The 24,922-nt window shown below is 39.7% G+C and overlaps 4 protein-coding genes and 1 long non-coding RNA gene across 10 annotated transcripts; 2 read left to right on the forward strand and 3 right to left on the reverse strand.

Moving 5' to 3' along the window:
* Nucleotides 1-41: 41 nt before the first annotated feature.
* numb (NUMB endocytic adaptor protein) lies at nucleotides 42-15,441 on the forward strand. Of its 4 annotated transcripts, XM_011311533.1 has the most exons (10): nucleotides 42-447; nucleotides 543-663; nucleotides 10,613-10,780; nucleotides 10,867-10,938; nucleotides 11,027-11,245; nucleotides 11,595-11,781; nucleotides 11,861-12,115; nucleotides 12,270-12,290; nucleotides 12,668-12,844; nucleotides 13,031-15,441. In XM_011311533.1, the coding sequence occupies exons 3-10, from the start codon at nucleotides 10,643-10,645 to the stop codon at nucleotides 13,774-13,776; spliced, it is 1,815 nt and encodes a 604-aa protein (XP_011309835.1). In that variant the 5' UTR covers nucleotides 42-447; nucleotides 543-663; nucleotides 10,613-10,642; the 3' UTR covers nucleotides 13,777-15,441. The 4 variants fall into 4 exon arrangements, with proteins under 4 accessions (XP_011309835.1, XP_011309836.1, XP_011309833.1 ...); XM_011311534.1 differs by lacking the exon at nucleotides 543-663; XM_011311531.1 differs by lacking the exons at nucleotides 42-447; nucleotides 543-663 and adding an exon at nucleotides 6,488-7,777.
* LOC105270527 (uncharacterized) lies at nucleotides 2,945-4,291 on the reverse strand. Its single transcript, XM_011311535.1, has 4 exons — nucleotides 4,081-4,291; nucleotides 3,772-3,975; nucleotides 3,399-3,683; nucleotides 2,945-3,287 (listed from the first exon to the last, which is right to left on the reverse strand). The coding sequence occupies exons 1-4, from the start codon at nucleotides 4,192-4,194 to the stop codon at nucleotides 3,027-3,029; spliced, it is 864 nt and encodes a 287-aa protein (XP_011309837.1). The 5' UTR covers nucleotides 4,195-4,291; the 3' UTR covers nucleotides 2,945-3,026.
* Nucleotides 15,019-21,369, reverse strand: LOC105270524 (uncharacterized). The gene is made up of 2 exons (XM_011311529.1): nucleotides 16,827-21,369; nucleotides 15,019-16,754 (listed from the first exon to the last, which is right to left on the reverse strand). The coding sequence occupies exons 1-2, from the start codon at nucleotides 21,092-21,094 to the stop codon at nucleotides 16,598-16,600; spliced, it is 4,425 nt and encodes a 1,474-aa protein (XP_011309831.1). The 5' UTR covers nucleotides 21,095-21,369; the 3' UTR covers nucleotides 15,019-16,597.
* A 36-nt stretch (nucleotides 21,370-21,405) lies between these two features.
* TBCC (Tubulin-binding cofactor C) lies at nucleotides 21,406-24,136 on the reverse strand. 3 transcript variants are annotated; one of them, XM_011311526.1, is made up of 4 exons: nucleotides 23,824-24,136; nucleotides 23,431-23,594; nucleotides 22,849-23,345; nucleotides 21,406-22,692 (listed from the first exon to the last, which is right to left on the reverse strand). In XM_011311526.1, exon 4 carries the CDS (start codon nucleotides 22,569-22,571, stop codon nucleotides 21,534-21,536), a length of 1,038 nt encoding a protein of 345 aa, XP_011309828.1. In that variant the 5' UTR covers nucleotides 22,572-22,692; nucleotides 22,849-23,345; nucleotides 23,431-23,594; nucleotides 23,824-24,136; the 3' UTR covers nucleotides 21,406-21,533. The 3 variants fall into 3 exon arrangements, with proteins under 3 accessions (XP_011309828.1, XP_011309829.1, XP_011309830.1); XM_011311527.1 differs by lacking the exon at nucleotides 22,849-23,345; XM_011311528.1 differs by lacking the exons at nucleotides 22,849-23,345; nucleotides 23,431-23,594.
* Nucleotides 23,948-24,584, forward strand: LOC105270522 (uncharacterized). The gene is made up of 2 exons (XR_892560.1): nucleotides 23,948-24,038; nucleotides 24,130-24,584. It is a non-coding gene; the product is annotated as an uncharacterized lncRNA (long non-coding RNA).
* Nucleotides 24,585-24,922: the final 338 nt, after the last annotated feature.

Below are 24,922 nucleotides of genomic sequence, written 5' to 3' on the forward strand. Positions count from 1 at the left end.
AATGGCGGGAGGGCGGGGGCGCCGTGAAGGTGTTGTTTTATTTTTCTCTCACTCCTCCGCACCACTGGCTCCACTCTCCCGTTCTCCTATTATTTCTTTCAAGTGTAACACAACTCTCTCTTAAAAACAGTGAGATCCGTTGGCCGGGCAGCCGGGTTTCACCGATTAAACGCTCTAGACGAAACATTACCGCAATTTGACGTCGCTGGAGCACCACAATGAGAGGAGTCAAAATAAAAACTGGTGAATTCACAACGTATTTGCCTTCAATAATTCGCTGAGTGCGACATTGGCTAATTAATGCGTGATAACGCACGGTTTGTGGCTAGGCCGAGTACTTGCAACTTGCTAGGATTATTCGACTTGTGTCATGTGAGTTTGTAGTTCACCTGCTGCGTTGACGGATTTCATCGCATCACACACATTCGTTACACCAGTCTTGTACAGGTGAAATTATTCAGTGAACTTACCGATCCGATTGATTATTCTTTTTTTTTCATTTAAATTGATGGATTTTTTCTGGAATTTTGTGGTGCTTTCAGAGGGATAGAGATTCTATAGGGCAACTCAGGGGTGGGGGTCGTGACGTGATACCCGTGATACCTTGGCTACTGTCGTCATTGACGTATCAGTGATATCTCCACTGGGGCTTCAGCGTGGTGGGTGAGTCTTTACTTTTTTTTTTTTGCCATTACTTTCCGGAGGCCTCGACTCGAATCATCATTTCCATTTTGGGGGTTTTTTGAGGATGGGGTAACGGGAGTGTTGGGGTATTTTTGGGATGCCCCACCTGAAGGTATTTTCAACCCTCGCGTTATCGATTATGGCTTGTTACCGGCTAAACATGGGAGACAGGTAGGGTGACCCCCTTGGGCGTTCACTTGGGGTGTTCACGTGTTCTCAGAACTTGGCCATTTCGGAGTGCGAGAGTTTGAGATGCGGTCGGGAGGAATAAATTGTTAGGGGACGAGGAGAGCCGGAGAAATGTCAGGGGAGATTTTTGCCGAGGTGGATAGTTTGAAGGCTGGATATCGTTTTCGTTTCGTCATTTTCACACCATATGTATAAACATATGCCATCAACATTTTTGATTATTTGTTCGACATGGATTTAAAGAGCAAGGTGAGCTACCCCGTTACCCGTCACGCTAACCGCCTACAAAATTCTCGACTAGACAGCGTGACGCGTTTCCTGCTGCACTGCCGCGTGTCTCCTCCACCAATAACAGGAGTGTCGTGATTTATTTTTTCAACTTCTTAGATAAACAGCGACAGTAAGCCTCGCGATTTCGTTCTGCCGCAGTGGTGACCTTGATCCTCGAATTGTAGATTATTTTGTCGAATGACGTCATGGGGGGGCCCCACGTGGTGCGGTGGATTGGACGCGGTATCGATCGACGTACACCTCAGCTTTCCAAGAAATTTCCAGTACCATTTCAAACACCAATTGAGAGCCGAACATTTCGGGCTATCTAAGTCCTTCCCACTCTCATAAAACGAGCTCGTGTAAACTCAATTATCGATGGTTCCAATAAATATGAATTTTCCACAACGAAACTGAAGATTGTTGATTTCCGCCTGGAAGTTGTCCTCTCAGAAATTTAATCTCGACGAGTTGACTGATCAATCCATATCCGGTTCACCTCAGCTTTCTCCCTCCGAACTCCTCTCAATATTCATTTGCTTGAGTTGGTCACTGAATTTTCTACGGATTCACGAGTGAGTGTTTTTAGTCCATTCATACAATTCGATTGACAAACTCAATTTCCAACTCCTCGAGGAAATTATATTCCACAAGAAGACTCTTCCTCTTCTTCTTCTCCTTCTTCTTCTTCTTCTTCTTCTTGTTATTTCATTGAATTTTTCTCCCCAAGTATTGACGTTTGTAGAATAATTTGGATGATTATTTGGAATGGTAGTGAATAAACTGCAGTTACGATTTGGTTTTTGTGCCGATGCATTGGTGTCTGACATTATGAAACAGTTACCATCACGTTGCCGAGTTCGTGATGCAACGACTCGTAAAAGCGTGACGGAAATTAAAGTAATGAAGGAGCATAAAATCGAGATAAACAAATTTCGCTGCTTGCCAGATTAAAACATCGTACTAGTTGGGTAAAATCAAACTATTTAACGAGCTTTTAACGGCCACGGCTGATTATCCAGTTGTTTGTTATTGTTTATGTAGCACATTGGAAAATTTTCTGCCATGCAATTACCTGGCTGATGACAGATGGCCTTCATTGCATCGAAATTAATTGCCTGATTTTTCCCATAATTCAATTCGATGGAAATCTTACTGTCATCTCTTTCTAGTTGTTTGAAAAGCCGAGACTTAATCAAAATTCGAAAAAAAAATGCCGATCTCCAGGAGTTTGATTGTAGATGTCGATTAAATGAGGAAACAAATGAAAATCTCTCCCAGTAAAAGTATAGAATTGATAATATGAATTAGCATTTTGCCCGCTAGAGATCTCTATGCAAAATGAATTTTCCACGATCGAAATAAATGAAAAAATGTGATAAAAGTTATTTAATGGGGTGATAAATTCATAACTTACTTGGCGTGGAGGATATACCGTGATCAAGAAGGCGGTTCCTTCTGGGCGAGGCCCGGGCCATTGCACCATCGGCTCGGGCTGAACCTTGCGAATACCCAAACTGGGTATATCGTGCGCATAATTTTTGATAGTCGGGACTGGCGTACGCGCTGTCCCGGATTATTTATTCGTAAAGCTATTTACATTTGCATTAGCATTTCATGCAATCGGTCGATCGGTCTCTTCCGATCGTTTGACCTCAAACACTGTCTCCAGTGCGGTTAGGTCGAATGCTTAATTTGGCGTCGCCATTTATTCAGAGAAATGCACCTCCACTTGACGGCTTCTTATCGATAAAACCATGCTAGAATAGAAGACAGCAAGGAATTATAGAGATTTTGAGAATTCCTCTCACCGCAATGCATTTTTATTTTCTTTTCATAAAATTTGGGGATACATTAGGGGATACATTAGGGTTTCAATTAATTTAGAGCTGTGGGGGCAGTTCTGGTAGTGGAGATGCGGATGAAGATGGAGACGGTTTGCTCTCGATGATTTTACGGTCTACACAGCTTCGCACCTCAGCAATAACTCGGTCAGACTCACGTACCAAAGAAATAAATCCACGTTGGGCGGTGCAGTAGGGAAGAGTTATGTGGAGCGTACCCAAGAGATATGAGAGCTTAGCGACAGAGGCTGTTACTGACGGGACACCTTTAGCCGTTGCCCATGTTGCTTTAGCTGCAGCCTACAACGAAATAATTCAAGTCGATAAATCCCGGAAACAACATTCGTCCATTCGTCCATTCGTCCTGAAACAAATAGTTATCATATTCCGCTATTTCTCGGAGTTACTTACAACATTAGCGCAAAGAATAGCCTTAGTTGCACCCTTGACTCCATCAACTTCATTAGAACAATTCCTAGCCTCTTCCCTGAGATTATTGAGGGTTTCGATAACGTTATTGGAGACAGCCACCATGCTCTCTACGTATCCGCTCCCCAGTTGGAGTTTCTCAACGACACATGAGCTCATGTTGGAGATTGATGCGAGGACCGGGGTTTCCAGGGTCTCGCCGATCTTGATACACTCATCCACGTCGACTCCGGCTACGCTCGTAATATTCACGATCCTCTCGTCAATCTGTTGCGATATTTAAAATTTAAATATAAATCCCTTTCGAAAAATATCTCGCGATGAGAAAAAAAAAATTGATCTGACGAGTAATTACTTCTGAAAGTCGTTGACGAATGAGCTCGTACGTGCGTTGAGCGATGGCCTCAGCCTCCACCTTCAAATCCTCACCAATTTGCTGGGCCTTTTTCTGTGCACTTTGCACTATCTCTTGAACTTGCTTGATGGCAGCATCGATTCCAGATTCGATCTTCTCTTGAATCGCCGTCACTGAGTCCCCAATGAAAGAGGCTTGGGTCCCCTGTAACAGAATATCCAAGGATTTTATTGCACCTCAAAATTATTGAACTCTCCTACAATTTTCCTCATAAATAATTTAAAAAAAAATGGTAGATTTAAGACTTACCGAGATGAGGAGAATAGCGCACACAATCACCGCGTTTTTCATTGTTGCTCTGAACTGCTTAGATGTGACAACTGTAGCATTGACGACATTCATACGCCTGCTTATATAGTGCATTGATATCACACCATTTTGACTCAAGAATCAGTGATGTTCACTGAGGGTTCGGCCACTTGTGTCAATTAACCTTGTTCAGACTGCACGGTTAAATAGCATGGGGGAATAATTAATTTTTGTTTAATTAATTGAAGCACTTTTGCATGATCTTCATTGGCGATCATTTCTCCTGCGGAATTTTCATCGATTTCTCATAGTTCACACTAATAGTATGTATTGTTAAATGCTATTGATTTTTACGGATCTTGCCAAGTTTATTATCGATTCGGGAGTTGGATCATCCTAGATTGTTACCTCACTTTCGACAAACATTAACTCGATGTAAATTCGAAATTATGCTAATTTGTATGATTAATCGATCGAATTGTGAATCGACAAATAGTCATCATGTAATCATGCTCGATAATCCATAAAATTCCGATAATTGAGGGAATAAATTGAAGGATGAAAAATAACGCGTCAATTAATTGTACCAATTAAAAATGATTTTTTTTCAATATTTTTTTTTAATTATGAAAATAATGAGAAAACAGGTAATTAAAAGATGGTTAATAAAATCCGGTTTAATTGGCGATTTAAGGACGAGTGTCGTATAGAGCGAATAATTGGAGCGCCAACCGGTTACAATACGATTCATTGACCGTGGCGTTGTACAACAGAAATATTCCAACCCCTCTGAATTTAGTTTCCCATACGCTGAGAGAGGTAGATTGAGCACAGGGTGTCGTGGGAACCCTCCTCGCACTCCATATCAACCCCGTCATTCTTTTTTCCGTTTCTCTCCATCTGACCCCTCGAACACCATCCAACAGCGTCGGTGTATTAATAAATTTTCCAGAAAGATGTGTCTACGTTTCCAACAATAAGAAACCGAATGGAAGGTGCAACGCGCTTATTTATCACGATACCAAAACCTGTAATACATATTCATATGTTCATGTCAAAGGTCAGAGTCACTCCATCGCATCAAACATTATTCGATTGTCCCTGTCACTAATTCAATTGATGGTTGTGCAGTCGGTGTATCCGTGTGAGTTGAGGAGTATCGATTCAAGTGCATGTGCAACTGACAAATTGCTCAGGTGGATACCAAAGGAAATATAATTTTTTTCTTTTAGGAAAAAAATAATTATCTTCATATCAAATTATCAAATTGCATTGTCGGATTAATTCATTAATGGGTATATTGAATTTTTGTTGAAAGACATTTGTATAATAGTACAAAGTGCAGGTTTTGGTTGTATTAATTGAGTTAGGGCGTTGAAGTGCAATAGCGCGTGTCAGAGACGATTAGCTCAATCAAAACAGATGTAGTTGACAACGAAGTGGCATGACCCCAGTACTTGACCAATCCTAAACCATCCGCGTACGTTATTCCATAGACGCTATTTCACTGAGCTTGTTACCTATGTAACTGCTTCGTGACAATCCACTCAAGTTAAGGGATTACATAGCGTGTCATGTGTTGCTCTATGCTACATAGGTGCACGTGAAGGTCCATATGGCAACTCGTGAGAATATTTTTCCATCGTTTACTCATATGCTGCCCTATTCGCTGTAATATCACCATGTAATATTTATGATTGTGAGAATATCCTTTTTTTTTTTCATTTCGAAAGTGTTAATTAGTCGTCCAGACAAGTGGGTTATTCATTGGCCTTCATTCTTCTTTCAGTCTACTATTATCAATTTTAATTTTAAAAAATATTCAAATAGTAATGTAATTACAAAATATTCTCGTATTCGTGTGGAGTAAAATAAAATTTAAGTGGGAGAAAAAAATCGATCGGAAATTTATCAATCGACTCGTGAATGACTCGTACCGAATTTCCCGTTGAATTTTCCCTGATAAAAACCCATTCTCATCCATCGGATTTTCGTTTTGTCCCATCAGCAGATGTCCAAGCCCATTTGCCATAGCAGCTGCACACCCCACTCTCTCTACTTTTCAAAATGTGCAACCCCCGTACCTGTCCCTGTTTTACCCCCACTCCTCAACTGCAGGCCCTGAAGAGTGTTAAAATCTGAAAAATTCCTTCGCCAAAAATTGTTGAAAAATTTTTTAAATTTTACCTCCACCAAAACCCAACACCCAGACATTATCTTCAACCCCTGCGCCCTCTCAACCCTCCGGTAGTGGATGAAACCCAGCCCCGGAAAGGAGGTGTCGCACGAAGGGTACAGCACCAAGTACATCCGTCCCTGTAACCGACGACTTGGGTGAAACTCTCCAAGTATTGAGGCCTCTCGTTATTACAAACGCTAGCCAGTTCTTTCTGTAATACCACTGTGGGCGGGGGTTCGGGGGTAGCGCGTGTCGAGTGTTCCTCATCCTCTGGAGTAGAAAACTCATCTAAGAATTGCAGTGAAGAAAAAAAAATCCCCACTGTTTCTCTTCTACCAAAATCTCTCTCTTTCGACAATTCACAATTCGCCGCGAATCCACCTGTGCAACTGTGCTCATCCGAGAAAAATTAGTGCAGTGATTTCGCCAAATTTAAATAGAAAAATGTGCTAGTGAAATTGAGCAGTTGTTGAGTTGATCATCTCGCCAAGTATTGGACATTCGAAACGTACTTTAAGTTCCGGTGGGGTCACCGGAAGGTGCTTGAGCGTGACGCCAGTCCAACGGAAAAACGTGGGAACGTGGGGAAAATAACAGTTAAATTTGGAAACCTCGACACGCTGAAATCTCGAGAGAGAAAAAAAAAAGAAGGGAAAAAAGGGCAATTGTCATTGTTAGGAGGAGAAAATGAGTGGAATCGAACGAGTTGGAAGCTCTTGGAGGGCTTCGTCTGAGAAAGACAGGAGAATATGAACTCTCATGATCGAGAGAGAACCTGGAGAGACCGGTCAATCCCACTCTTTCTGCTGAGGGCGTGACGTCAGTTAGACCTGGGGTTTTACATGGTCTGAACGAGTATGACCAGTTTTTGAAGGAGAAAGGCTATCACTCTTATATTACGCGAGGGCTTTTCTACCTGTCGCGCGTCCTGTTACGACTTTCTTGAAATTCGAATTTCTCAAGAATTTCTCATTGTTTCTTCCCAATTATTTGGAAAAGCCGGCTCTTGCCTGTGAATAGTGAATGAAGAATTTGAGTAATTTTCTGTTGATAGTGAGTAGGGGATCTTGTGGGCTTGCGCAGAGGTTGGGTGAGCGCGTGCAGTGAATTGTTGGATCAGTGGACGTCCGAGTGGCGGTGGAGATCGATCGTCGATCGCCGATCGATTGATTATCAGTTGGTTAGTGTTCTCCATGAAAAGGCAATATTTGGGGAAAATGTCCGGGTAACATGGGACTGACTCAGTGGTTTGGCGGTTGTTGTGCATTGAAATTTATTGAATGAAATCACAACTCTCAGTGGATATCAGTTTTGTGTTGCGAGGAGTTACTAAACGTTGTGAAAACATTCGACGAGGTGAGAGGAGGTGGATTAACGTGGACTTTTTTGGTGACTTGAGTAAGACTTGAGGTGGTTAATTAGGGTGCTTTAATCGGAGACAAAATGGGCAATCATCCGTCCGCTCATCAGCCACTCGAAAGGGCTACCAGCTATGGGGGAAATGTTCTCAGATTATCGGTATGTTTTTTTTTTGTTTCATTGTAAATGAAGAATTGTGCAAGGAGGATGCGTCAGCTAAATGCATATTATTCACTTTATAATTGGCAAACAATGAAAAACCAGTGAATATTCAAATACGAATAATAATAACCTACCTTAATTTTTTAATTGACGGAAATGTAGAGTACAATATTCAGGAATTGAATGTTGTATTGGATTTTTTGTTTGGGGCCGAATAGTATTGGGTGCCTTCCAGATGTCTTCTGAAGTATGTTGCTGGAGATGAGACAGCTGTGCAGGCAGGAGTCTCTAACAGCATCTGCTTTTCATGAAATTTCCTCCGGAAAATACTCTCTTCCGTCACTATATTTTTTCCTCATCCTCGAGTTAATTTTGAGACTTTTTTTAAGGGGCGATGAGTTCATTTTTCTGTTATGTTTTTATGGTAAATCGATTTTGTAGGACTTTCTTCTTCACTTTCGATCTGTATGTTTTTTTTGCCGAACCATTAGGACATTTTGTCACTTTGAATAATAAATTTGAGGGAACAGAGGGATACAGTCTATTGGGTCTCGACAATTTTTTTATTCTTATCCCTCGCGACTCCCACGTTCCACAGTCCAGTGGCTCTCAACTCACCTCTGCACGTAATAAAACCCTCCCTTAACGTCGACAATTCCTCCTCCTTCCCCGTCAAATTGACAGACCATTGGGTGCGAAAAAAAAAATTGGCAGAGCGAAAAGGTAACGGGACGTGGGTAGAGAACAATAATTCCATTTTTTCGCACGCCTCGTTCGCTGTGCAATCGACAGTCAGATCATTATGCCCACGTCAAGGACATCCAAGTCTAGTTACAGCGAAAATATCAAGTCTTATCCATGCTACTGTTCATCGAATAAAACATATATTATCTCGAAAAATCCCGGGTGGGAAACGTAACGACTAGAAATCGTCGTGTGTAGATGCAATTTTTACCTTTTATGACGCAAAACAAAAGGCTGATTTTTCGGTTTTCCCGTAATTTGAGGATAAATGACTCGGGGTAATTTGATGTTAAGGATGAACGAGGTGATTGTTGAAAAAATTGTCTCTCAATTTTTGTGACATATCGCGTGATGCTAGCATTTTTCATGCAACCATAGGCTAGAGTATGACGTTGTCATTGCGTAATTTTGCTCGTAGAGAGGGGACGGGAGAGAATTTTTTTTCCACATTTTTGCCATAAGTTTTTGCTTGAGAAAGTGTGTACATTTATGCTGAAGCAATTTATCAGAGTATTTATTATGTTGATGATAAATTGAATATAAAATTTGAAGAATCTATGGAGGTAATTTATTGAAATCATATTATAGTAAAAGTCGATATTGATGATGAATCGATGGACGATACATGGGGTTTGATAAACTATCGTAAAATGTGTAAAAGCCGATGGTACGGTTCGACGAGCTCCCGCAACAGGTTTTCGTACCTCGGGATTCGACTCAAGGATAACTGGTATCTCCATCATTTATCAGAAGAAGGCTCTTCATTTTGTACATATCCAAGTTTTGGAAGTTATAAAAAAAGGAGTTAAATGTCAATTGGTAGGAGCAAGTGTTTGTTTTTTATGTGAGGGGCTTAGTAAAACGAGAGTAACGAGGATAACGTGTAGTTGACGGGATATTGTGACAATGGATACTACTGTGACTGATGGCATCAATTCATATGGCAATGTGTTTTCCAGCATTCCACTTTTGTACTAACTTTCTCGCATGCATTGCACCTGCTCACCCAAGACCAATGGTGAAAGGATTACAGCTAGTAGAGTCAGTGTCAGATGTACACACTACTGCAATTCCAGTACTTATTCTGTACAAGTATTTATCTTAAACTCATCTTGCTATTTTTAAATTTGAATCTGGCAATGATTTCATGATAAAATATCGAGACAGGGGGTTTTAGATGGATTTTTCCATTGAAATTCGTCATACGTTATACGAGCGAACCTGAACCCTATTCCCCGCACCGTTTAAAATTTCTTCCAGCATTCATTCGATATAGAAATTCCTGACATTCTGAGTCATCACCAGGGGTCGTTGAATGAGTAACGCAATGCCACGTCGAAGCCCAAGAATAATGCATACTCCTCATAATAACGTCGAAACAATTTAATGCTTGAGGTAGTTTGTCCCACTCCCTAATGAGTTTGAAAAATTGCCTCTACATAGGTTACATGAGGGTTTATGTGTCTCCACCTCGTCTCGTATCGATTATCGTGGTAACGGTTCAATGGATTGGAGGGACTGATGAGAAGACGCGTGTGGGATGGGTTGACATCCGGCGAAGCTTTCACCGTTTACAACTCCTGGTTCGTTACATCAATACCATTTTCATGGGCTTTTCGTACCCGTCATGCCTTTATAATTCTTCGGCTCAACACGTATCCATCGCTAAAATTAAATCGCATCCCCGTTAATCTCGTCTCTTAATAAAAACAGGGCATTTGATATTTAGTCTTTGATGATGAAAATATCCTGAGATTGAGTTGAGACTTGCCTGATGAAGCCCTTGCGATTTACCCTCGGAGTTAGCTCGATCCCCCGAGGGGATTGATATGCCGTTGAATTAGGGGAGATTCTCGTCGTCGTTCATAAAGCCCCCCGAGGGGTAAAAACCTATTATAAAAAGATTCTTTGGGAACTGGCCTCAAGATTCGATCACAGGCTTTTCGACTGCAGACTCTGATATTCCCTGCCTCTGAACCTTTCAACCCTCTGGGAGAATTTTTCAAGAATTATCCGAACGCTGTGGGAATGATAAATTTTATTGAGAAATAATTGTGCTGATGATTTTTTTTCAACGGTTATTTGCAGAAACGAGAGAGGAGATCACCTGGTAAACGAATGGATCGACTGAGGAGAAGTTTCAGGGATAGTTTTAGGAGAAGGAAAGATGCGCATATCCCAGAATCTAGTAAACCACATCAGTGGCAATCCGATGAAAGTGCTGTGAGATCTGCTACTTGTGCATTCCACGTTAAAGTGAGTCATTCGCTGGCTCATCTAAACACCAATACCACCTCTTAAAAATCCATTAATCATCGATTGAATTCATTTTTTTTTTGCAGTATTTAGGTTGCGTGGAAGTGTTCGAATCGAGGGGAATGCAGGTTTGCGAAGAGGCTCTCAAAGTTCTGAGGGTGAGAATCATTTGACATAACGATTGCAGTTTTATGTTAAAAAAAAAAACAAGACTCAATATTGGTATTTTATGTGGAATTTCGATAGAATTCAAGAAGAAGGCCAGTGAGGGCGATTCTCCATGTGTCGGGGGATGGATTGCGGGTAGTGGAAGATGAAACGAAGGGTCTCATTGTCGATCAAACTATCGAGAAAGTCTCTTTCTGTGCACCTGATAGAAATCACGAGAAGGGCTTCAGCTACATCTGCAGAGATGGGACCACTAAACGCTGGATGTGTCATGGATTCTTGGCACTCAAAGAGACGGTGAGTCATTCCTTTTTTTTTTTTCAGACAAATTCCGATGCAGAACGGCTCCTTCTATTGCTCCCTTGCATGATTATAAATAATTATTGATAGACGGTGTGATTCAACGTTTCTTATGATTAATTTGCATTCACCGGTGGTTTTTACGGACGAGTGGCACAGGAATGAGATCACCTGTACTTGTTTCATTATGAGGTTTTTGTTTATCTTCGGTTTGGACAAGGTTACATACTGGCTTCATGCTCAGGTTGTTTAACGATTTGTAAAAATATCTATTTGTCCCCTCATTTCCACCTCTTCGACGGTAAAATTATTTGTTCACCGACGAGCTTATAATTGTGATTTAAAGGGAGAAAGATTGAGTCACGCAGTGGGATGTGCATTTGCTGCGTGTTTGGAGCGGAAGCAGCGTAGGGACAAAGAGTGCAGTGTCACCATGACCTTTGACACCAGGACCTCGACATTTACGAGGAGTGGCAGTTTCAGGCAACCGAGTCTCACTGAAAGGCTGCAGGATAGTCGAGAAAGGGCAGTTGGTACGTTAAATATTCATATATTTTCATATCTATAATATTGATGAGGGGAATAACATGATGAAATTATATGGGATTACAGACGTTCCACCAGTTAGACAAGTGCACAACCCTTTCGCCATAGAACGACCGCATGCGACCCCATCGATGCTGGAGCGTCAGGGGTCATTCCGTGGATTCAATCAATTGAATCAAGCATCACCATTCAAAAGACAACTGAGTCTGCGCGTCAATGATCTTCCCAGCAATTTGGAGCGAACACGTAGCCATAGTTTAGAGCCCACCGATCTCACACGCCTGCCGCCCCTGCCGCACATAATGCCCCTCAGACCTCCCGGTAAATATTTATTAACTCACAACAATCAAGAAATTGTTCCCATTGGGATTTCATTGATTTCATCCATTAATCTATTTAACGTCGAGCGTTTTTTTCGACTCAATTCTGTTGAAAAAAATTTAGAATTAACGCTTGGATTTTTCTTTCAAAGCAGACTTTGATGGATATGGCGAAGGTCATTCTCTCATTACGCTAATTATTTCCCTCAATGTTACACACTCTTATCGTCAAGTATTAGTATCCCAGTAGCAAACAAAGTATCCCCATCTCCAGTAATTTTGTCGCGCTGAGAACCTCTATTGTACTCACTTCCGAACGAAGGAACAATAGTTTCATTTGTTCAGAAGTCGATGAGACAGAGCGACCTGTATGAAAAAATTTCATTGAAAAACTTTTCGCACTCGCTGCAACTGAAACGTAGTAAAATTATTGATGAAAGTCTTACAGAAATTCAATGGGATTTTCTCAACGAATGCGTCAAATTTTTGTGTACGAAATTGTTTCGTGCATATGATAGAAGCGAATTTAAAGGGTGGTGGATTGATATTTCAGTGAGTCCGATACCTGAGATATCGCCCAGTGGACAGGACAGTCTTTCGGCGCTATGTGCACATATATCCCATGATCTCCAACTCCTATCGAGACAAGATGACTTTGGACCGCTGCCATCAAACTCGGCGCTGAACTCAGTGACTGAGCAACTATTTACAACCACCACAACGACCCAAGGTAATAATTTTAGTCGCATTATCGGATTTATGCCCATTTCGTCACACTAATTGAAAATTGAGCTGTAAAAATGTGGGAAAGCTATACAGATAATTATCTATATTGAAAATGCAATCTAACGGATTATCTCCTTGGCCATTAGCCATCCCTATCATTAGTGAAAACGAAAAAAAAATATATTTCCAGTGAAAACTAGTTCATCCCTCGACGACCTGAATCTGCAAAATGGTTCAAGCACCTTGAACAACAACATAAATAAAAATGCAAACAATAACAACAATGATGAAGAAATTAACGTCACAATAAATACAACGCAAGTGGAGGTAACCTGGCGAGACGGTCAATCCCCAGTGGTGACGAATTCCCGTCTTACTCCGGTTCTCAATTCTACCAGTAACTTGACTCCCATAATGAGTAGATTAAATGCCTCGACGTTAACGTCAACGCCAGCCCTCCAGGGTGGTGGAGGACCATTCGGCACACCCCCAACAGCCAGTCCAGCCTTCAGCACAGCCTCAACCTCCTCCATGGGGAGTTCTATTCCCTCGACCGTCAACAGATCTCCCATCCCCATGAATCAGATGACTCCAGTGACAAGTTCACCGAATGTCAGCGGTTCTACGACCATTTCCACTGATACCAGCGCAATCGAAAAAATCACGACGACAGATCTCCCGAGACCAGATCAGTGGCTTGGAAGTGTTACCGGAGCCGTTGCACCTTCTCAGACACCGAGAAGAGCACCTCCTCTACACGCACGAGCTCTTTCTCTGGGTTCAGCAAGTGTTTCTCCTTCAACTGGGGCCCGACCCAATGATCCCTTCGATGCCGAATGGGCGGAAATCGCTGCGAGAAATCTTAGGCAAGCAAACGCTGCTACTAATCCATTTATCGTTCCAAATGCAACACAAGCTTTTCAGGTGCAATTGTAGCGTCCGGAATTTAATAACAGCATTGCTGATTTCTACAGAAAGTATATTTAGGAGAGGAGGACTCTTAGAGGTGAGATGTTTTTGGGCTTTCTAGACTTTTCTATTCAATATTTCCACAGGCATTACGAACAAACAAATATAACATCCCAATTGAGAAATAATTCATTAGCAAAGCTCAACAACTCAATTTTCTCTCACCCCAAACCATTTTCTCCACTTCGGTGATGAAAAAAAGGCTCATTTTCGAAATAAATATAATCCGGAATAACCGTGCACTGTGGTATACATTTCAGCTAGTCTTAGAAGCGCACAATAGCACAGTTATGACTAAACAAAAATAACTTAATGAAAAAAAGTGCAACAAATAAGCTTATGACCAACCGCTTCCAGTCGAGGATCAGCGGCACTTGTTTATATAAACGCTTTAAGGCGCCGCATATGTGTACTACTGCAATTCGCAAAAAAAAAAAGAAAAAAAAAACGGCTGGTTTAAATTGGTAATTGCAAAATGAGAATGAACAAAAAAGGAGTAAAATAAATTTCAAGATATTGGGAGACACCATTAATTTAGTGCTTTTTCCGATGATAAAAATGAGGTGAGGATTATTATATTTATATGCACCATCAAACCTCTGCACGACGTTGATTAATGCAAAAATGATGAGAGGAGAATGCATAATGATGTACTTAGGCTTCCTTCCTAGAGAAAATCGATTTATATGAGTAAATAGATAATCACAGGCATGGAAATGAAATTATAAAGAGAATACTCGTACAGTATTTGATCGAGTTAACGATAATTGATTTATTAACCGTTGGGCTCATTGTTACAAACAAAACAAATATATATTATATATATGAATATAATGATTGATGACGTCGTGGGGGGTGGGGCAAAACGGGAGCTATTAGTATTAAAATTAATGACATCTGATGGTCGATTTTGCTCCACCATGTACGTGAATTTTATCAGTATTGGCGTCGTGTGGCTTTCTACCCAGAGGATAAGAACTAGCGGCGCACCCTTTTGGATCATCTTTTTATCGGAAATTTAGAAAAATTGTAAGAAAAATGAGGAAAAAACGATGGGATAAATACAAATGGTGGATATGAATGACTGCCTCGAGTGAAATATAAACTCGATGAGAATTTTTCTACAGGAAAAATTCCATCTCTCTTGGACGCTTCCCAACTTTCTTATACGCGTTGTACATAAAAACATTAGTTATTTAATTATCTATGAATTAACTTGTAAATCGTGGGGGGGGGGGATGAATTGGAAAAAATTACGAATTGAATTCATGGATGATACGCACGAAAATAATTCGAAGAAAAACTCATGGCATTCGTTAGATTATTCTATTGAATTTTTTTTTCCTACATTTTCCAATTGTGGAAGTGATTGATTTTACCACGTACTTACCTGAGCTGCTGAGCGCTCACGATAATCGGTAAGACTTGCAAAAAAATATTGATATATATTAAACTAATGCAGATATTGAACTTGATTTTCTTTCTTTTCTATTGTATGATTTATCTCGGTTTCATCTTCAGCACGCTATTGCACCTATTTACTACATTCCTAAACGAAAATAGTATTCCTCTCGGTGATGAGTACACGCCCTCATCACCGGGACTATTTCATTGTTAGTGAAGTAAAAGAAATGATGAAAAAAAAAAGCTTCAGTGTCTTCACGAAGGATAACGACAAAAAAATCGTTTCTCGTGACGAAAAAAAAAAGAAATCACTCTCTGTCTCTCTCATTGTTAATTAGTTTAATTACTATTAAATTATTGTCAAGAGTGCTGTAACGATGGAGATCTGATGGGAATATCAGGTGGGAGAACTCGAGGTGAATTAACAAAGACGTACAATAAATCAAAAGTTAAGTAAATGGAGTAGGAATCACTCTTCAAGCACAACTGGTACTTACGCAATTTGTGTACTTAAGAAAAAATCAATACGTAAATGTAAAAAGGGGGAGAATCATTGCCATTGGAGAATTGAGGGGTTGGTCGAAGGTATCTTAACTCGTCTTCTGTACAAATTTTTTCATTACGTTCTACTTGATTATTTTCTCGTTATTGGGAAAATTTTCAGTTCTCTCTCTCTCTCTCTACCTCTCTTTCTCATTGCTTTCATTTGATGCTAAGATATTAAGGTATGAGCATCGCCAGGATTATTGAGAAGGAAGAGAGGAGAGTAGGTGTATATAATTATGTGAGAGAGTTTAAGAAATATCGATTATTTTATTATTGAAAAATGGATAATGGATGATGAAATAATTCCGTCGAATAATGTAACTTGTTCGTTCTGCAATGTAACAGCGACTGTAAAAATATGGTTTATTATAACATTTGTTGTGATTATGAGAAGTTCATTTGTCAACTTATTTAAACCTTGCCCGAATAACCCCCCTATCTTAAGAGGATCGATCTTAGGATTTTTCCTGTGATTTTATATAAAATGAATATCAAAATAATTGAAGAGGTATCAGCCTTTTTAATAGTAACCAATAAGGACATGAAAACATTAATTGGGGGCGTGGAACAGGATCACAGGAAGACGTGGGAAATCGTCCCCTTTGTTTTGATATTTCATCGAGGGGCGGAGCGGGTCGCTCCCGAAGGTCAAATGTTTGACAACAATTCCGTTTCTATTCGATTCTCAGAAAAGGCACCCATTCGGACAATGAATCAGTTAGTAGGCGAGCAGACGAGCAGTACAGATGGGAGCACGGGGTGTTAAGTGATCGTCTCAAGTTATTTCAGAATATTTATAATTAAATTACAGTGAATGATTAAAAAGTGATGTGAATAATTAGAGAAGTGAAAAAATATGTTGTTGTGCGTACTGCCACATACAAAGAGCTCCAGTGACGTGTACATTAAGTGATCGAACAACTCCTGCCTGAGGGATCTCTACACACGTATCCATTAATTGAATCAAATTCGCTGGTATCCCATTTTTCTCGTTTCTGAAAATATAACCAAGTAAGTGAATAAATTTTTTATTTTGTCAATTAAAACCTAGACAAAGAAATAGTTACCCTAGCAGCAGAATTGTCTTCTCATTGAACTTCATGTCAATAAGATTGATACTATTGACTGTCTGCTCTGCACCAACCAATATCCAACCCATCGATCTCTTCTCCAGTAGATAATCGCGTAATTCATGGGCTTTCACCTCTGATATTGTGATCCATTTCTCTGCAGTAACACTCAGACTCTGGAAGTCTTTATTCTCAATGTATCTTTTGCTGCTGAGAACCAGTTCTCTTGCACAAAAAATTTCTGCTGTCCTGGCAAGTCCTCCCAGATTAGGCAGACCCTCGATCAAACTGGCAATCACGATTAGACCAGTATCATTTATCATGAATTTCTGTCTCGTCGTCAGTGGGGTTGACCCTGATGTGGATGGCATTATTTTTTTCTGAATATCAGTCAAAACATTTTGGCATGAAGATGATTCAACAATCCCAGGTTCATTCAACTCTGCTGGAGTTTCGACTGTACTCAAGTCCCCTTGAATATCAGAAATCCTGAATCCCAGCTGTGATATTCCTGTCGATTGTAATGACTGAAAAATCTTGGTCGTGATCCACTCATCCATTGAAACATTCGTCAATCGTGGAACTTCATGGAAAATGCTCTGTAGGCTCAAATTTCTATTCGGATTAAATATCGAAAAATAAAAATTTTCAAGTAACTTGACAGAATTAGTCATCAAATTTCCATATCGAAGACTTTCCTTCACAGCATTCTTAATGCTTTCATATTTATCAGTGTGCTCAGGTAAACTCATGTCCATCATCTTTAACAATTTGTCCAATATCACCTGAGAATATAATCGAACAATAAATTGTTGAGAGAAACAGCCAGGTAGAATGTGGCTTACAGCCTTCTCGAGGAATTTCAATGTCTCAGAGGAGGGATATAATGTCTGGGCTAGGTGATAGACGATTGATACAACAGATGTAAGGCTTCCTGGTCGATTTTCACGAGCTAAATGAAAAAGATCCCAGATTCGATCTAATAATGATGCATTTTTCGTATAAATCAGTACAAGGCACCACTCTTTCATAATCCTAACACTTGGCTGATCGCTCTCAATTAAAATTGAATGGCACAGAGTATCGTGAACTGATACGATATCATCCTCGAGGATATTCTCTTGAATTAATAAAATTCCTTGCATTATTCGATGCTTCACCCTGTGCACATTCGAATCTCCAAAGTATCTCTTGCCTTCCAATTTCTTGAACATTGAGAGGAGTTGTTGGACGCAATCATGAAAATTTGCCGAGTTCTTTTTATCCATTCTTGCCATTAATATTACTAAGGCTGCTCGAGTTATCACATCTGTGTAAACTCCCAGTCCCGATTTGAAGTATTCATCCAAAATATCGATTGTATGGTTTTTCAAAATATAGCAGCATGTCTGCATTTCGATTCTCTTATTAATTTTTCCAATGTCTGTCTGCAGAAAAGAAGACAATATCGAATCACTAAAAATTATGATATTATCGCCTGAGAGGTGCATCATCTGTGTAAAAAGCATACATCTCAGTGGTGAAGTATTATCTGTCTTGGCAATAATGTCATTGACATAATATACAGATATTTCTCGGAATTCTATCACACCGAGGAAATCTTCATTTAATAACAACTGCATCAACTGTGCAGCAGACTCCCAAAATTCAGAGGTTTTATTCATATCCCACAAATTCTGCCACAAATCTGCGATAATATCTTTAATGATTTGAGTCTGTCTTTCAATTATTTCGACACAATTGGCCAATTTAATTATGATCTCACGTAGAGTTGCAGTAATTGCTGGGATTGCATGGTCAGATCTGGCTGATGTCAGGGCAGCAATTTTATCTGTTAAGAATTCATCAACAAATTCTCCAGACAATTTTTCCTCTCGTGCAATTACATAATAATAAATATAGGCCATCCGACCGTAACACTCAGAGACGATTTTTCCGTCTCCTTCAGTAGCAAATGTCCTGGGAAGACGCTTATAAAAAATAAAGTTACAGCCTTTATCTCCAATCAAGCATAATATATGCAATGTGTACCACAATCGAATAAGAGGAGTGTCTCTCTTACTAATGAGACCTACAATTTCTTCCAGCTCATCGTCTTTAGCATTAATCTTGGCGTTAATTAATGCAGATAAAGTAGGAGATAAATGTCGAATTTTGAGAATAGCACCAAGTGCCTCCACATAAATTGTAGCTGATTCGTACGTTTTGGGCCAGTTGGATCTCAAACTGCTCATAATTAATTCGAATATCGACTGAGAAAATTCACAGATTGCGATGACGTAAGCATCATTTTCTCGGGGTGCAAGATTTATCAGACAAGTGATCATTTTCAAGGTTTTAGATAAAACCGAGAAATTAGCGTATGGCCTTTTGTACGAATTAATCAGTGGAATGAATAATTCACGTAAGCTATTTGCGATTGATATATTCCCAGTGTCACACAGAAGAACAATTAATATTGCTAGGGCTTCAACACTCGTATTTTCGCTACCATTCTTCAAAAGGGCGAAGCCCTCAGTTGTATTTTCTAATGCAAGCTTCTCCGTAATATTCTCTTTCAAATAATCCATTATCAGCCTCCAGTTATCATCTCCACGTTTGAGTACTTTATCACTGGCGATAGAATAAAATATTTTACCCAGATTAATTAAATCCGATGTGGATTTCACGTAAATCGTAATGCACTTGAGGATATTCATCAATGTCGGAGCTCTCATTATTTTCATCTGTTTCTTCACGTGTTTGTCAATTATTATCCTCAGAGCTGCCAATTCCTCTTCACTCCAAGTATTGTGTTTCGCTGCTTTCAATTCTCTATTATTTCCAAGAGCTTCGAGCATGTAAAAAAGGGGAATGGGTGCCCAGTTAATGTTAGCTGCCGCAATGATTAATTTGCTGGTGATATTAATTTCGGACTGCTCTGCTGTGATAATCATCTGTGATAAATCCCTGAAAACCTGGGGATGAGGATTTGAGCTCTGATCTTCGTAGAGAAATGTCTTATTCAGGGTTTCAATCAGCAGAGTGATAAATTTATCGTCGAAAATTCGTAGTTCCATTCGAAGTAGTGCAGTGATTCCGGCTTTTATTACTCTATCGTTATCGTGGTTCAAGATACGAGTGAAGAGGCATCTCACCCAGGTGATGTTGAGCAAGGGGTCGTGGGTAATACTTGTATCCAGGAGTTCGTCCAAGTGGCTCATTGCAGGGAGGACTAGATGCGCTTGTTTCTCTTCTAAACTCTCTAGAAGTAAGAAGTACTTGCTCTTGATGGTTTCGCTATTTAGGCCGTCCTTGCAGAAGATGAAGGGCAAAATTGATTCGTTTTTATCGGTAACATCGACTTTTTGGAAATATGCCTTCAGATAATCAGTAATCAGGTCGAGAATAAATTGCGCTTGTTTTCTGTACAATTGGATGTTCGATGTCAAGTGATCGACAATGAGATGTGAAATTTTGTCATTCAGGCAGAACTCGACGTTCAGTTTTATAGCATCTTGAGACTTTTCTGAGAGGAAATCATCTATCATACCGCATAAAAGCGTTAATGATTTTTTCTCTGTATGTGGATTATATTCTATTATACAGGTCCATAACGTATCGAGTACCAATTGACGAGAGGTCACTGCTTTTGTGAGCTTCAAAAGTAGTGATAGAAAGGGGGTCCATTCCTCAGATTTATTCTCATCGATTTTTTGGAACCAACATTTAATTCCCTCCAGTAATTTAACAGGCATTTCCACTCTGCATTTTTCGAATAATTTCTTTCTCAGGACAGCCGCGTCTGCGAAAACTTCCATAATGGAAAAATAGGTCTGTGGATCGTTGGCAATTTCAATTTGTTGATTTATGAAATCACAAGCTTCGCTCCATAACTGCAGTAAATTTTCTTCGCTCAGATAAAGAATAATCTGGAGGACTGTGACATTATACAAGACTTCTTTAATATTTTCATTATTGTCGTCACAAATGAACAAAGTCTTCCTCAAATTGTTCATTAATTTTTTATTAGAAAAGTGATTAACAGTCTCGTGTATTTTCTTTTGAGAGTGCAATTGGTACTGGTAGCACAACAATGTGTAAAAGGCTTCATGCAGTTTATCATCAACAGTATTTTTTTCAACTCTCGCTTGATAAATATCGAAGACTTTGTGAATGAATTTCAATGGATCGTTTTCGAATGACGGATCGAGAATACTGACAAGTGTAAATCCAGATGTAGAGGTGTTTACAAATATTCTGTGGAGCGTTTCGTGAGTGTCCATTGTAGTGGGATGGTATTAAAAATATATAGTTTGATTTCAAAGTGTTAGGGGTAAATTCTCGACTGTTATTTAGTATTATTATCTCATATTCGATTTGTGCAGTCTCTGGAGATTGACTTACATTTTGACAATGTGACATGTGCCAGTGATTCTAACCTCTGTTTTCGATGGAGAGAAAAACTAATGGCGCCCATAACAGGCATAACTGCCGTATCAATGTCAGGCCGTTGATATGGCGCATATGCCGAGTCGATGAGATCCACCAGATTCTGGGGGTGAGGGTAAGAAATTTATTTTAAATCCCAACTCGCTGAACTCATCAATTACGTGCATTTATTAATCTTCTGTAAAAGCGCGAACATACACGGATAAATGACAAAATCAATTCGCCAAACTTTACCGAATATTTTCGAATAAAAACGTGAAACATGGTTTTTCTTCACAAGTCCCAATTCTTCACTCTCTGTTCACTCTTTATGATTCCCCAATTGGGCGACTGTTTCTCATAACTCAGCCAATTGAAATCATCGATAGAATCCCAATTATTAACTTTCGCATCGAGCCCAGCTAGTTTAAAATGACTTTCTTGATGTTCGTAACTCCAGTTGTAAGGCGCTACTCTTATCTTTGTGCAGTCTTCAATGATTGCTCGGCTCGTAACATGGAGGTAGATGGATAAATCAGATGAGGAATGGAGGCGAAACTGTTGACAGGCAAAAGCAAATGTCGATTGATTACAATTATGGGCAAATACAGAGGACGAGACAGGTCCAATGAGGATTGTGCACTGTTTTATATTGACCATGTGAACGGTCGAAGGTGCTCCATAGATGATAACTCTACATCTCGTTAAATCCGACAGCAAAACATCATTTTTATTGACATTTTCGACATCGAGAATGAGTCGTTGGTCAGTTTTTCCAGTAATTGTGCTTGCACTATCGTTGAATTTACCGGTGAGATCGTTATTCTGCCTAGTGGTGCCATTTCCAATTCCTTCGGAGAGAGTGAGGTCTTTTAGGCCATCAGTGACGTCAATAGTTTTCGTGTCCGATGGTTTTTTTATAACTCTTCTGTTCTTGAAACCAAATTTCTTCTTTGGGAGGAGCTTCATCTCGAGCTCTGACGCTTCGTTTTCGAGATGTTGGAGAGTCTCCTGGGCTCGTCTTATGTCGTACACCTTGAGGAATATTTTAGACTGTGAGAGGTAATTCTTGAGGGTTAGGACCTCCTTGCTGACTTTGTCGAAGAGACTGGGGAGGGAGGGGCTGGGGGTTGATGGGGCAGAGTCCAGGAGGGATTTAATCTGGCTACATGAAGCGTAAAAGGCATCTTTAAAGTAGCCCAACTGTTCGTTGTCGACGGTTAATTGCTGTTTTTCTTCTCGTCGACGTTCGATTATCGTTTTTCGCTCGCGATCACGTTTGTTGATACGATCAGGAAGGCTGTCACTGTTTATCACCTCCGAGGACTCCATCACTGGGTTATTTCTCAGGGGAAGATGATGAGGTTGCACTTGGGGATGACATAGGCTTAGATTTTTGCTGAAAGGGCGCCCAGGGGTTATATCCTACGGCGTTCGACTGCTTCGGAAATTTCTGCAAAAAAAAAATTCACGCATTTATATTTTACGTCATTCTATTCAATCCCAATGACCGATTTAGAAATTAAATGTTTGAAAAAACTCAATGATTCAACTGCAAGGAGAACATTTCTGACAAGACGATCTTAGATCATTTTCACCAGAAGTTTACCTCTAAAGGAAGATTTCTCTCATCCGGTGTGATAATTTTCATCAAAACATAGCCAATCCCAGTACCACTAGCCAGTAAAAATACTATTTTCCCGGCCGCCATTAAGCATTTGTGTTGATTATCCCAATGATAAGGTTACAATTCCAATAATTGAGCCACCTAACACTTTTAATGCCCTAATAATTACAAAAATCGAATTGCCTCAAAGGCTTTTGGAGGTGGAAATTGCAGACACAAGTTTTCGGAATAGGTTAAGAGATTATAGGGCTCTCCACAGAGGATTGACTAAAGTAGAGGCTCAGTTCTGGGGGTTCGAGTGACCCCAGCGGTATCGTAGTACTACACCCCAAGAGAGGGGGGGCGCCACACGCAAGGGGGGTGTCTGTCCGTCAGTCGACTCGGTAACTGTCTGAGTAGCAATTCCGTTGTTGTCAATTCCTGTTGTCTCCTAGGCGGTTATTTACAAATGAATACTCATCCTCAAATGTTGAAAATCGCTAAAATAATAACAGAATTGCAATGGGTGTTGCAGAAATGCAGATTTTAGGAAAGAAATTTGAAAATATATGATGAAGTTATTACCCACACTATCGAAAAATGTTGCTATCTTGTCTAACTCTTTGAATTCGCCCACGTCAGTAAATCATACTCTCTAATCTTTTTATTCTCACTGCTGATCGTCTCCCCAATACTGTAATAGCTTTCAAGAATGCTTGGCCAGTTTTCTGACATGTAATGCCGAAAATCTATAGAGAAAAAAAAGCAAACAGAAAAATGGAATTAAAATGCTAATATATTCATATTTGAAAAACAGGGGAAAATTTCTAATCTCACTATTATTTTGATTTCAGGGAGAAGAAATATGGATGTTGCAGCAGATTGGATCGCTCGACGACTGAGAAAGTGAGGGAGGTCATTCAACGATATTTACCACCGATTAACCTCAAATGTGAGGGGTAGATAAGTCATACTGACCTTGAGAACGATTCATCCGTGACCAAACGACGTAGCAGCCCCCAGCAAGTGCCAATTCGAATAGAAGAAATCCCTTACCGATTTTGAAAAAGGTCTTGTACAATTGTTTCTTTGGTTTCTTGATTAGCATGCTTGAACTGTCGGCATAACAAATGATAATACGTCACATATTTGAGTAAATGTCGGGGAAAATCAGTGATTTTTTATGGAAAATAGTGAGTTGAGAGAGTGGGGTAGAACACGGGACGATTTGGGCTAATTATTTTCACCTCAGAAAAGGAATTTCAACCACTCAATATTTTTCAGTGCTTCTATCGATGACAATTCAAGTGGGTGCACGTGTCACTCTTGCACTCTTTGAAATTTTTCTTGTTTTATTCATCTCTCTCGCACTAACTGCGTTCTGGAGCCCAACGCCATCTGTTCTCCACCTCTTTTGGATGGAATTTTAACTTTTCCTGCTCACTTCAACATATCCACGGGCTACCATAAATGGAAGTTGTGAATTTGCCCATTCAAGCGCACCAAATTTGGAATTTTGTATTTTTAGATTAGAAAGATAACCAATTAACGTAATTAGCTGCAATTTTGTTGAATTGCAGGAGACTAAAGGAAGTATTTTGTAAAATTGGAGAAAGCAGGAGGGAGGATGAAAAAAAAATCAAAATGTGTAAAAAAAATTAATTCAATTTTGTCGTTTTCCATTTTACAAGATACCTCCTCTATTCTCCTGTTACCCTGATAAAAATTGGTTTTCTGAATTTTGTCTTTTTCATTCTACAAAATACCTCTTTCACTCTCCTGTTCTCCTGATAAAAATTGGTTTTCTGAATTTTGTCTTTTTCATTTTACAAGATACTTTCTCTATTCTTCTGTTCTCCTAATAAAAATTGATTTTCTGAATTTTGTCTTTTTCATTTTATAAGATACCTCTTTCACTCTCCTGTTCTCCTGATAAAAATTGGTTTTCTGAATTTCGTCTTTTTTATTCTACAAGATACCTCCTTCGCTGTCCTGTTCTCCTGATAAAAATTGGTTTTCTGAATTTTGTCTTTTTCATTCTACAAGATACCTCCTTCGCTCTCCTGTTCTCCTGATA

Source organism: Fopius arisanus, unplaced genomic scaffold, assembly GCF_000806365.1.
Source record: "Fopius arisanus strain USDA-PBARC FA_bdor unplaced genomic scaffold, ASM80636v1 scaffold00090, whole genome shotgun sequence".
NCBI lineage: Eukaryota > Metazoa > Arthropoda > Insecta > Hymenoptera > Braconidae > Fopius > Fopius arisanus.

Bases quoted from the DNA above. Each gene is read 5' to 3' on its own strand.
- LOC105270524 (XM_011311529.1), bottom strand. From the start codon at position 21,094: ATGGACACTCACGAAACGCTCCACAGAATATTTGTAAACACCTCTACA. The intron at 16,755-16,826 runs GTAACTATTTCT...TTATATTTTCAG, and splicing joins AAGACAATTCTGCTGCTAGG to AAACGAGAAAAATGGGATAC.
- numb (XM_011311531.1), top strand. From the start codon at position 7,703: ATGGGCAATCATCCGTCCGCTCATCAGCCACTCGAAAGGGCTACCAGC. The intron at 7,778-10,612 runs GTATGTTTTTTT...GGTTATTTGCAG, and splicing joins GAAATGTTCTCAGATTATCG to AAACGAGAGAGGAGATCACC. The intron at 11,246-11,594 runs GTGAGTCATTCC...TGTGATTTAAAG, and splicing joins TCTTGGCACTCAAAGAGACG to GGAGAAAGATTGAGTCACGC.
- LOC105270527 (XM_011311535.1), bottom strand. From the start codon at position 4,194: ATGCACTATATAAGCAGGCGTATGAATGTCGTCAATGCTACAGTTGTC. The intron at 3,976-4,080 runs GTAAGTCTTAAA...ATTCTGTTACAG, and splicing joins GCGCTATTCTCCTCATCTCG to GGGACCCAAGCCTCTTTCAT. The intron at 3,684-3,771 runs GTAATTACTCGT...ATATCGCAACAG, and splicing joins TTCGTCAACGACTTTCAGAA to ATTGACGAGAGGATCGTGAA.
- TBCC (XM_011311528.1), bottom strand. From the start codon at position 22,571: ATGGAGTCCTCGGAGGTGATAAACAGTGACAGCCTTCCTGATCGTATC.